The sequence below is a fragment of the Pseudophryne corroboree genome, chromosome 1 (genome assembly GCF_028390025.1).
Source record: "Pseudophryne corroboree isolate aPseCor3 chromosome 1, aPseCor3.hap2, whole genome shotgun sequence".
Taxonomy (NCBI): Eukaryota; Metazoa; Chordata; class Amphibia; order Anura; family Myobatrachidae; genus Pseudophryne; species Pseudophryne corroboree.
Window position 1 is genome coordinate 316,560,399 of NC_086444.1, and position 13,089 is coordinate 316,573,487.

The 13,089-nt window shown below is 41.6% G+C and overlaps 1 protein-coding gene across 2 annotated transcripts in view; it reads left to right on the plus strand.

Moving 5' to 3' along the window:
• Window positions 1-13,089, plus strand: part of DNAH10 (dynein axonemal heavy chain 10) — a 712,041-nt gene that overhangs the window by 657,791 nt on the left and 41,161 nt on the right. For both annotated transcript variants that reach the window (XM_063964569.1, XM_063964570.1), the window contains 4 exons: window positions 4,610-4,827; window positions 5,791-6,012; window positions 10,225-10,372; window positions 10,647-10,926. In XM_063964569.1, coding sequence (XP_063820639.1) covers window positions 4,610-4,827; window positions 5,791-6,012; window positions 10,225-10,372; window positions 10,647-10,926 — 868 coding nt within the window. The remainder of the gene's footprint in view (window positions 1-4,609; window positions 4,828-5,790; window positions 6,013-10,224; window positions 10,373-10,646; window positions 10,927-13,089) is intronic.

Here is a 13,089-nt window from a genome sequence, read left to right on the forward strand (position 1 = left end):
CTGCAACAGAAAATTAAAAAATCAAACCCATTTTAGTCATATTGCATTCACTTACAAAAAATGTTCTTTACATATTCATGCTATATTTAATAGTAGACTGCCTGTCTAAGTGTATGTGAGAGAGAAATAGGGGGGTATGCAATTAGCTCCGATCATTTTGGAGCTAATGAATTAGCTCCACTGAGTATTCAACTAGGGCCGTTTTCGTCTGTTTTGAAGGCATTTTCGCCAATGCCTTTTCACCTTTTTTTTTAAAGTGAGTTTGCAAATTTGCATAGTACTGCATTAGACTCTGTGTGTATAATACAGGTTGAGTATCCCTTATCCAAAATGCTTGGGACCAGAGGTATTTTGGATATGGGATTTTTCCGTATTTTGGAATAATTGCATACCATAATGAGATATCATAATGGTGGGACCCAAGTCTAAGCACAGAATGCATTTGTGTTTCATATACACCTTATACACACAGCCTGAAGGTAATTTTAGCCAATATTTTTTATAACTTTGTGCATTAAACAAAGTGTGTGTACATTCACACAATTCATTTATGTTTCTTATACACCTTATACACACAGCCTGAAGGTCATTAACACAATATTTTTAATAACTTTGTGTATTAAACAAAGTTTGTGTACATTGAGCCATCAAAAAACAAAAGTTTCACTATCTCACTCTCACTCAAAAAAGTCCGTATTTCGGAATATTCCGTATTTCGAATATTTGGATATGGGATACTCAACCTGTATAACAAACTAAGGGGTCTATTCATAAAGCAGTGAAAAGTGTGGAGAAGTGAGCCAGTGGAGAAGTTGCCCATGGCAACTAATCAGCATTGAAGTAACATTTCTAATTTGCATACTGTACAATTGTACGGAGCAGCTGATTGGTTGCCACGGGCAACTTCTCCACAGGCTCACTTCTCCACACTTTATACTGCTTCATGAATAGACGCCTAAACTTCATATTCCTATTTCAAGTTAATCAAGTTCCAAATACTAACCTTAAGCAGTGACATTTGTTTAACCTACAATACTGTATACTGTATAGTGGATTAATTGAGAACTAAAGTAGAGCTGGGCTCTGTTATGTTCTAATGTACAGGGACCTACATCTTGTTAAGCAAGACTATGGGGTATATGCAATTAGCGGCGAATCGCGGCAATTTTTCGCCCGTTTTTTAATTCGACACAATTCGACCGTCGAATTCCGGCAAGTGTGTGACGAAATTTACCATATTCAATAAAAAACGGATTCGACAGTCCCGCTGATTTTTTAAAAACGGGAAAAAACCCGAAAAAAAATTGCGTGGGGTCCCCCTCCAAAGCATAACCAGCCTCGAGCTCTTCGAGCCAGTCCTGGTTCTAAAAATCCGGGGGGGGGAAATGACAGGGGATCCCCCGTATTTTTAAAACCAGCACCGGGCTCTGTGCCTGGTGCTGGTGCAAAAAATACGGGGGACAAAAAGAGTAGGGGTCCCCCGTATTTTTTACACCAGCATCGGGCTCCACTAGCTGGACAGATAATGCCACAGCCGGGGGTCACTTTTATACAGCGCCCTGCGGCCGTGGCATTAAATATCCAACTAGTCACCCCTGGCCGGGGTACCCTGGGGGAGTGGGGACCCCTTCAATCAAGGGGTCCCCCCCCCCAGCCACCCAATTGCCAGGGGTGAAGCCCGAGGCTGTCCCCCCCATCCAAGGGCTGCGATGGGGGGCTGATAGCCTTGAGAAATTTGAAAGAATATTGTTTTTTCCAGTAGTACTACAAGTCCCAGCAAGCCTCCCCCGCAAGCTGGTACTTGGAGAACCACAAGTACCAGCATGCGGGAGAAAAACGGGCCCGCTGGTACCTGTAGTTCTACTGGAAAAAAAATACCCAAATAAAAACAGGAGACACACACCGTGAAAGTAAAACTTTATTTCATACATGCCGACACATACATACTTACCTATGTTGACCCGCCGACTGCCACGCCCCCCTCGTCACTGAAGAATCCGGGGTACCTGTGAAAAAAATTATACTCGCCTCAATCCAGTGTCCGGATCTTTTAAAATAATCCTCGTACTTGGCAAAAAACAACAACGAACACCCGAACCAAACGGACTGAAAGGGGTCCCATGTTTACACATGGGACCCCTTCCCCCGAATGCAGAGATCCCCCCGTGACTGCTGTCACAGAAAGGTCTCCAGCCAATCAGCGAGCGCAACGTCCTGGCACTCTGCTGATTGGCTGTATGCGCGTCTGAGCTGTCAGACAGCGCATCGCAAAGCCTCTCCATTATATTCAATGGTGGGAACTTTGCGTCAGCGGTGAGGTCACCCGCGGTCAGCGGCTGACCGCGGGTAACCCCACCGCTACCCGCAAAGTTCCCACCATTGAAACTAATGGAGGGAGCTGTGCGATGCGCTTTCTGACAGCAGACGCGCATACAGCCAATCAGCAGAGTGCCAGGACGTTGCGCTCGCTGATTGGCTGAAGGGACCTTTCTGTGACAGCAGTCACGTGGGGTCCCGGCATTCGTGGAAAGGGGTCCCATGTGTAAACATGGGACCCCTTTCAGTCCGTTTGGTCCGGGTGTTCGTTTTTTTTTTTTGCCAAGTACGTGGATTATAACCTGGACACTGGATCAGGTGAGTATAATTTTATTCACAGGTACACGAGGATTCTACTTAGACAAGTGGACAGAGGTCGGCGTGTGAACATAGGTAAGTATGTGTGTGTCGACATGTGTGTAATAAAGTTTTACTATCACGGTGTGCGTGTCCTGTTTTTATTTGGGTATTTTTTTTCAGTAGAACTACAGGTACCAGCGGGCCCGTTTTTCTCCCGCATGCTGGTACTTGTGGTTCTCCAAGTACGAGCTTGCGGGGGAGGCTTGCTGGGACTTGTAGTACTACTGAAAAAAAAACAATATTCTTACACTTTTCTCAAGGCTATCAGCCCCCCATCTGCAGCCCTTGGATGGGGGGGACAGCCTCAGGCTTCACCCCTGGCCCTTGGGTGGCTGGGGACCCCTTGATTGAAGGGGTCCACACTCCCCCAGGGTACCCCGGCCAGGGGTGACTAGTTGGGTATTTAATGCCACGGCCGCAGGGCGCTGTATAAAAGTGACCCCCGGCTGTGGCATTATCTGTCCAGCTAGTGGAGCCCGATGCTGGTGTAAAAAATACGGGGGACCCCTACTCTTTTTGTCCCCCGTATTTTTTGCACCAGCACCAGGCGCAGAGCCCGGTGCTGGTTTTAAAAATACGGGGGATCCCCTGTCATTTTTCCCCCCGGATTTTTAGAACCAGGACCGGCTCGAAGAGCCCGAGGCTGGTTATGCTTTGGAGGGGGGACCCCACGCCATTTTTTTTCGGGATTTTACCATTCCATTTAAAAAAAAATAATAATAATAATAATATTTTTAAAAATATATAAATAATACTTGTGCCTCCAAAATAGACAAACCAATTACCTAATCCCTTCTAATATAAATAGATATGCTATTACCAATAAAAAAAACACCAAAAAAAAACATGTTTTAATTTTTTTTTATTAGATTCCCCCACCAAAGTGTGGCGGATTGAAAATGACGAATTTACTGTCTAAAAGCACTGTTGTCGAATTTCCAAACTTCAATTGAATATACTTTTGGCGAATTGCCGCATTTGTACCATTGCCGAAATGTCGAATTTGACAAATGTCGAATTTCAAAAAGTCGAATTTTGAAAGTCTGTTTTTTTGATGGAAAGTACTGAATTGCATTGTCGATTTTTTTTTTTTGGCGAAAAAGTCCAGTTTTTCGACAATTTCGGGAATTTGACCGAAATTGCATATACCCCTATATCTATTAAGAAATCATATATATAATGAATATATATTCAATCCCAATATATTGTCTATAAAATACCACTATAATGTCCATTACTTCTATTCAAAATGTAAGAACTAAAGAAAGAGGGAGCGCACAAAAATTAAGTATATTTTTCACCAAGGTCTTTACTAATTAATACAGTAAAAAGCTGTCATATAACAAGACTGTGTAGCGCAGCACATAGCAGCCTCTCCAACACAGGGGGTCATTCCAAGTTGATCGCAGCAGGAAATTTTTTAGCAGTTGGGCAAAACCATGTGCAGTGCAGGGGGGTAGATATAACATTTACAGAGAGAGTTAGATTTGGGTTGGTTATTTTGTTTCTGTGCAGGGTAAATACTGGCTGCTTTATTTTTACACTGCAATTTAGATTGCAGATTAAACTCACCCCACACAAATCTATCTCTCTTTGCACATGTTATATCTGCCTCCCCTGCAGTGCACATGGTTTTGCCCAACTTTCTAACAAAGTTCCTGCTGTGATCAACTCAGAATTACCCCCACAGTCGGGATATATTAAGATAAATATCAGTTAAACATTTTTTATTACTTTTTTTTTCAGATGATTATTTTTGTGTTTTCTCTCTGAAACACATGTTCTGAGGTCTCCACCAAATCTCATTAGGTCTACTTATCACTACAATGTATACCACTAACATTTGTGTCTCAGCACCAGAGCCTCTTAAGTGCTTATCCTAAAACATTGTTACTTTAAATTTAGAGAAGAAATACCTTTTCCCATAATGCAGGTGGCAAAACTGGAGCGGAACTATTATATAAGTAAGCGGGAGCTGGAGAGGATCCAGTCTGAATTAGCCACCATCCAGAGTGAGTTAAAAACCTTGGGACAACGATATGAAGACGCCATATCAGAGAAGCAAAAGCTGCAGAAAGAAGCGGAAATTATGGAGCGTAGACTGATTGCAGCTGATAAATTGATCTCTGGTTTGGGATCTGAGAATTTAAGGCAAGTTTGGAAACTTGTTTTATCTAGGAAAACCTTTGTTATTTTAAGCGGTCGTTTTATTCCATTGATCTTTAATATTTTTTAAACCTTTTTGCTGTGTCCTTTGTAAATTTCCTTTATCGGAATTGTAACTCAATTGCAACACACTTACTTTACGTCCAGTAGTGACCTGTTTTTTTTGTTTGTTAAAAAATCTGTTGTGTAGATTTTATTTTAAAATGACGACATACAGCAGGAGGTCAGCAGATTTTTGTAAATGCCATACAAAAACATTTGAGCTATAAGGAATTGCACCAATAATTTCACAGTTCTCTTCTCAAGCCATGAATAATGTCCCAGCACACACATTACCAGAGCAGCAGAAATACATATACTGTATGAAATGGAACTCACTGCACATAAGGAAACTCTTACCAAGACAAGAGCAGCATGTCCTGGTAACCTATCCTGGCTGGGAAATTTAGGTCCAGATTAAATGTATACTCTGGCAAGAGGTTGGTTATCTATGATATACAGGTTGAGTATCCCTTATCCAAAATGCTTGGGACCAGAGGTATTTTGGATATGGGATTTTTCCGTATTTTGGAATAATTGCATACCATAATGAGATATCATGGTGATGGGACCTAAATCTAAGCACAGAATGCATTTATGTTACATATACACCTTGTACACACAGCCTGAAGGTAATTTTTGCCAATATTTTTTATAACTTTGTGTATTAAACAAAGTGTCTACATTCACACAATTCATTTATGTTTCATATACACCTTATACACACAGCCTGAAGGTCATTTAATACGATATTTTTAATAATTTTGTGTATTAAACAAAGTTTGTGTACATTGAGCCATCAGAAAACAAAGGTTTCACTATCTCACTCTCACTCAAAAAAGGCCGTATTTCGGAATATTTGGATATGGGATACTCAACCTGTATTTGATTTGAATATTTCTTTTCTAGGTGGACAAATGATTTAGAAGACCTGAAGGAGAGGAGAGTAAAGTTACTTGGAGATTGTTTGCTCTGCTCTGCATTCCTCAGCTATGAAGGTGCCTTCAATTGGGAGTTCCGTAAAGAGATGGTATACACAGAATGGCAGCAGGACATAGTGGACCGTGAAGTCCCGCTGAGTCACCCCTTCAGGATTGAAAGTCTACTTACTGATGATGTTGAAATTAGCAGGTAAGTAAATAAGTTAGCCTAGACATATATTTTTTTTGTATTTCTTTACATTTAAATCTCCGAGATGTGGATCCAAAGGAGAACTATAGGTCTCTAATTAAATGGTATGAAATATATAAAATAAATAAGTATTATTGTAGCAGTATAGTTATCTAATGTATTTGAACAAAAACATAACATTACACATAAGCAAAAATGAGTAGTATTGCATGATGGGTAGAGAGGGATGAAAGGACAAGTATGTCAGAAAGGACAAAAAAGCCTATTATACCTCAAAAAATAGTGTTTTTATACAAAATGTTTAATGCCAGTGATATGTCCATTGCTAATGCTTAACTCCTTCTTTTGTGTGTGTGTGTGTGTGTGTGTGTGTGTGTGTGTGTGTGTGTGTGTGTGTGTGTGTGTGTGTGTGTGTGTGTTTCTCTCTGAAAACTGCTTTTGCCTTTTCCATGTTGTATTAATATTCCAATTTATTTAATTCTAAAAAGTAATAAGTAGGACTAATGTTTAACATTAACTTCTTGTTCTTATTTTCAATTTCATCTATCTCTGAGTGTCTTTGTATGTATTAATATGTTTAGTCTATCTACATATATTCAGAAGTACCGTATATACTCCAGTATAAGTCGACCCGAATATAAGCCGAGGCACCTAATTTTACCACAAAAACCAGGGAAAACGTATTGACTCGAGTATAAGCCTAGGGTGGGAAATGCAGCTCTAGCCGTACACAGCCCTCATAGTGCCTGATATGCCCTCATAGTGCCAGATATGCCCTCATAGTGCCAGATATGCCCTCATAGTGCCAGATATGCCCTCATAGTGCCAGATATGTCTCCACAGTGCCAGATATGCCCTCATACTGCCAGATATGCCCCCACAGTGCCAGATATGCCCCCACAGTGCCAGATATGCCCTCATACTGCCAGATATGCCCCCACAGTGCCAGATATTCCCCCATGGTGCCAGATATGCCCTCATAGTGCCAGATATGCCCCCACAGTGCCAGATATGCCCTCTCAGTGCCACATATGCCCCCCCCCCCCCCCCCCCCCCAAGTGCCAAATATGCTCCCACAGTGCCAGGTACAACTTACCCTCCCGCGCTCCCCCGCTGTTTTGTGAAGGAGGGACACGGAGGGCACAGCGCGCGCCTCTCCTGTGTCCCTCCTGCGTCTCCGGCGACCGCGGCGGGTCTGTTAAATGAAGTGCCGGTTCATGAGCCAATCAGAGCTCACGAACGGGTACTTCATTTAGACCCGCCGGAGACGCAGGAGGTACACAGGAGAGGCGTGCGCTGTGCCTTCCGTGTCCCTCCTTCACAAAACAGCGGGGGAGCACGGGAGGGTAAGTTTTCCCAGGCAGCAGTTACGGAGCATCACTCGAGTATAAGCCGAGGGGAGGCTTTTTCAGCACAAAAAATGTGCTGAAAATCTCTGCTTATACTCGAGTATATACGGTAATAGGAATAGTAAGCTGTAAAAAATGCTGTTTTTTATTTAAACCATTTTTTTCTTTTTAAACCAGTTTTTTTTTTTGCATTAATGTTTTAATGGAAAAAAATGTAATCATGTATTAGAAACCTTGATCAACCACGTTTTAATGCTTTCTAAAATTAATAATGTTATTAGACTTAGATTTGATTTATTTTATATATTTCACTAAAAGCAATTTTTTGTTTTGTTCTTTTAAAAAACTTTTTTTTCTAACCCTGGATTATACCCTGTATTATTAACTTTGGGGGTCATTCCGAGTTGTTCGTTCTGTATTTTTTTCTCGCAACGAAGCGATTAGTCGCTAATGCGCATGCGCAATGCCCGCAGTGCGACTGCGCCAAGTAAATTTGCTATGCAGTTAGGTATTTTACTCACGGCATTACAAGGTTTTTTTTTCGTTCTGGTGATCGTAATGTGATTGACAGGAAGTGGGTGTTTCTGGGCGGAAACAGGCCGTTTTATGGGTGTGTGCGAAAAAATGCTACCGTTTCTGGGAAAAACGTGGGAGTGGCTGGAGAAACGGAGGAGTGTCTGGGCGAACGCTGGGTATGTTTGTGACGTCAAACCAGGAACGACAAGCACTGAACTGATCGCAGATGCCGAGTAAGTGTGGAGCTACTCAGAAACTGCTAAGAAGTGTCTATTCGCAATTCTGCTAATATTTCGTTCGCAATTTTGATAAGCTAAGATTCACTCCCAGTAGGCGGCGGCTTAGCGTGTGCAAAGCTGCTAAAAGCAGCTTGCGAGCGAACAACTCGGAATGACCCCCTTTGTCTCTGCAACACTTATCTGAATTCTGTATTTATGTCGCATATATAAACACGTACATTATTTTGCGGCTTGTGTGTTTACCTCACTTAAATGCTGAGACCACATCAATTAGCATACTTGCGTTCAGTGACTGCAACATAAAACAGAATTCCTTACCCAGATGCTCCCATCTTTCTGCAATTAGCAGCGGTAATTTACTGCTGCTAATGGATTACCTTGGGGCTAATCTATCAGCCCTGATGCCAGTGCCGCTTATCCGCAATGCCGGCACTTATCGGAGATAATGCTTTGGATGCCTAAAGAACGTGAAGAACGTAATCCCTGAAAGGAGACCCATTTATCCACGATAACACATGGGTGTGGATACTTTTCCTAGATACCATGTGTTATTGTCCGAAAATGGGGCATTTTAGATAGCCCGATAATGACCATTGGTCAAAAATCACACTACTGTCTCGTTTATATCGGCTAAAAAACTATCAGGCTTATTTGGATACCGGCCTACTAAAAGTGGATCAGTTTTTATCTTTCTTGTCTCAAGTTTATCTAAAACAATTTCTACTGTTCCTAGATTTTATATCCTTAATCTTTAAGGATAGTTTAATTAAAACCGGGCGCAATAGGTGATATCCAATTTAATATCTACTAAATTAATCTAATTGATTAAGTACGGTATAATAAAAAAATTAAATATATAAAAAATAATAATAAATGAAAACTTATGTCACCTTGTATTATAGTTAATTTATAAAATGCAGCCCCCAACCAAGACACTCTGGTATGTCCAATTTAGTTAGAACAATGAGACGGATATACAATAATTCTACATGTATAGATATCCAGAGGGCGCTCAAAATTTAAAAATTCTTAATTTTAATGAAAATTACATAGCATGTATAACACACATGAATTAGCTTATAAGTGCAAATTCCAACATCCATCTTTAATTTTATTATATATGTTGTAATTTGCAATTATAATCTTAATTATGTGTGTTATACATGCTATGTAATTTTCATTAAAATTAACAAATTTTAACTCTTTAGCGCCCTCTGGATATCTATACATGTAGAATTATTGTATATCCGTCTCATTAGCCTTAATCTTTGCCTTTTATTGTAAATTACATACTGCTTATTTTTTAAATAAAGGGATAAAAAAAAAAACCTGGGATCCTTACAAGGTACGAGCAGAAACAAGTGAAGGTGTCTCTATGGTAAATGCATGTTAAGGCCCATACACACAGTGAGATTCGGGCCATGCCCGATTCTCACTATGCAACAGGGGCTAGGTCGGCATCGCAAGCACATAATGAGTGTGCTTGCGATACTGACTGTGCGATTTTGGCTAAGTGTCAATTTTGACTATCTTTTATACTAGATAGTCAAAATTGGCTTGCCTGCACAGTCTATCTAGGCTTGCGATGCCGACCATGCGGGACCGCGCATCGGCATTGAATTGGGATCGCAAGATGACTTTCACCTTGCGATCTGCACTAACTTTTCTTACGATTTTGACTATATAGTCAAAATCGTAAGAAAATATCTCACCGTGTGTACACACCATTACACATTATGCAAGGCTCGGTGTGTAAACGTTTGTAATTCTACTATGTGACTACAACAACTACAGTTAACAGAACATTGTTGCGAATGAAGCCCTTCCTTTTGCCATGATTATCCAGTCAATCATAATAACAAACTGCTAGGAACATCAGCATGCAGCATCAAAATCTGATGTGGATTAACAAAGCCTAAAATAGTCAAACAATTATAACAAGTAATTTGGGAGCTGATCACAAATATAATATGCATTATCCATAAATCCAGTTTAAAACGGCTGGATCCTAGAATGCATTTATATATTAGTATATGACAAAGCATACATTGTGACTCTCGGTTAAATCTCCAGTAATCTTATTGCTGCTATATGCGAATCTCCTGCAGGTGGGGCTCAGAAGGATTACCTCCAGATGAACTCTCAATACAAAATGGCATATTGACCACTAGGGCGAGCCGCTTCCCGCTGTGCATAGACCCTCAGCAGCAAGCACTGAATTGGATCAAAAGGAAGGAGGAAAGGAACAACCTTAAGGTGGGGTTATCTATTTTTCATACATTATAAGTCAGTTACTGTATGATTTATGCAAGTTATAAAGTGTTTTACACTGTGCAAATTAATTACAGATTATGAAATACTGATGTGGGCTGTATTATCCCAAATGCTTCAAACTAAATGTTATTGTTGTAATATTCTAGCCATTTACATATGATGTTACTTATATATATTAGAAGTGGCTACTGAATGATAACTGATAGGGGCCAACAAAAACATTGGAGTATTAAAAATATTTTCTTTTCTTTTTTAGATTTCCTCTTTTAATGACCCTGATTTCTTGAAACAATTAGAAATGGCCATTAAGTACGGCTTTCCATTCCTGTTTCAAGATGTTGATGAGTATATTGACCCTGTCATTGACAATGTTCTAGAGAAAAATATTAAAGGTGCCCAAGGCCGTCAGTTTCTCTTTTTGGGAGATAAAGAGGTTGATTATGATCCAAACTTCAGACTGTACTTAAATACAAAGCTGGCAAACCCAAAGTACTCTCCTTCAGTGTTTGGTAAAGCAATGGTCATCAATTACACAGGTGAGGATATATAACACTTACCCTAGTTGTTTAAAACATGTAAATATTGCATAGGTGTGGTCCTGGGTTTTCCACCAATGTTAACTGCCAAACTCTAGACAAAAGGGCAAAGTGGGATTGGCATATGTTGCATTATTTTTAAAATATAACATTTGGGCCAAAACTGGCTATCATAGATTTGTCCTATTGTCCACAATTTTCAGCCATCACTCCCCCATTCCTGTAGAGCACACTGCTTTAGACCTTTTGACCGTTCCTAGGGATGCCATCAGAAATTGTGTTGCCCAGTACAAATGAAACATACAGGGACACTCCTTCCTCAAACCTCCAACACATCTCAACCCACCAAGGCCTATTCCTATTAGGCACATAGGGGTAGTGTGATCCCGGGCACACAAAATATTGATGTTATGATGTTAAAAAATAAATATTTTATTGTATTGTGGTGGAATAAGTAGTACTTGTTTAATAGGCTCCCCCCCCCCCCCCCCCATGCAAACCACCGGCAGTGGTAACAGCTGGCAATAGAAAGTTGTACTTACAAGCTAACCTTAGGCTCAATTGTGTAGTGTTGCACATTGGCTGTGTTTCCATTTATCCACGCCGCCTCTGATAAACAGCAACCAAATCGAGTTCTACCTACAACATGCAGAAGAAGAGGAAGAAAAGTTGTGAAGAGAGGTGAAATGGAAGATGAGGGGGGAGAAGGTGTGGTGTAAGAGGGAAATAAATGGTGGAATATTGGAGAAGGATAGATTGGGTGGAGAGACAGATGGGTTAATGGCACTAAGAGGGACAAAGAAGGTGACAAGCAGGCAGATAAACACATATTAGTTGGCGGCACACATGAAGGGGGGGCAGAGGCACATATGAGTGAGGGGTTAGAGCAGGGCCGAAACTAGGATTTTTGTCACCTGGGGCAAGATAGTAATTTGGGTACTCCCCTCCCTCCCTTATTCAAATTATGCCACACAGTAGAGCAGCCTCATACACATTACACTGCACAGTAGTGCCCCTTATTAACATTGTGCCACACAGAAATGCCACTTGTTCATGTTACGTCACACAGCTGTGTCCGTTTTTCACGTTGCGAGACACAATAAGGCATCACTTGAGCAGCGCTGGCATGGTAGAACAGTACTGGAGGCACCTGTCCTGCTGCAGCTGTGCTGTCTCATGCAGCATGCCTTAGAGTAGTGCCAGGGAATACAGGACTGGGTGGCTGACCCAGCATGCACTGGTAAGGCTCTATCCTGAGATACCCGAGGGAGGACAGACCTATGTCTCTGTGTCCGACGGTGATCACCGCCTGCACAGGTGACAGGGACGCGGCGGTGTAGAAGAGTGGGCCTGGACATTGCCTCCACTAGTCTCACTCCCCGCCTAGCTGAGCCAAGTCAGCCGCATCAGCTTCCTCCTCAGAGCAGGAGGGTTCAGAAAGGCGAGCTCTGGGCAGCCCCTGGGGGAGATTTACAGCCACATAAAGGGACGACGCCTGGCAAATGGAGAAGGTGGTGGTGCCTCCCTGCATTGCAGACAGAGCCTGCTTACCGTATCGCGCTGGTGCGCCACCTCAAATCAAGCACCCAGGGCATGTATAGAGTGATTGACAGGAAGGGATAGTTTGGGGAACGTAACATGGGGGATGGCAGCAAAAACGCAGGCGTGTCATGGCTTTTTCAGGGCATGTGAATGCAGTCGGCTGCGCTCATGTACTTACAAAAACATAGCGCCTGCGTTGCTATTGCTATGTCCAGTCTGTATAGCCATAGGGCTCCCCTAACAGTCCATGCTCCTCGTTATTGCATATAGACTGTGAGTTTGTGGTGGCTCCTGTGGGCATCTATCTTCTTTTCTGGGCGGCAGTTTCACTTGCAATGATTGGCAATTCCATAGCCTAAAAATTTACAGCAGCATAGGCCAGAGCGTACAAATGTGTATTGGCCCCAAAATTCCAGTCTGCATCAGTGGAATGTTTTCAAACATGCATTCATGAGAGCTACTGGCGGCGTTCATCATCTGCTATTTGTACCTGCTCTGAGCACTCACAAAGTATACAGCTTTATCTGGCACAAGTGTCTATTTCCTGGACTGCATCTGTTCCCAACTGCTTGAACACACACTTACTTGTTTTATGTACAATGTACGGTAGATTGCTTATAC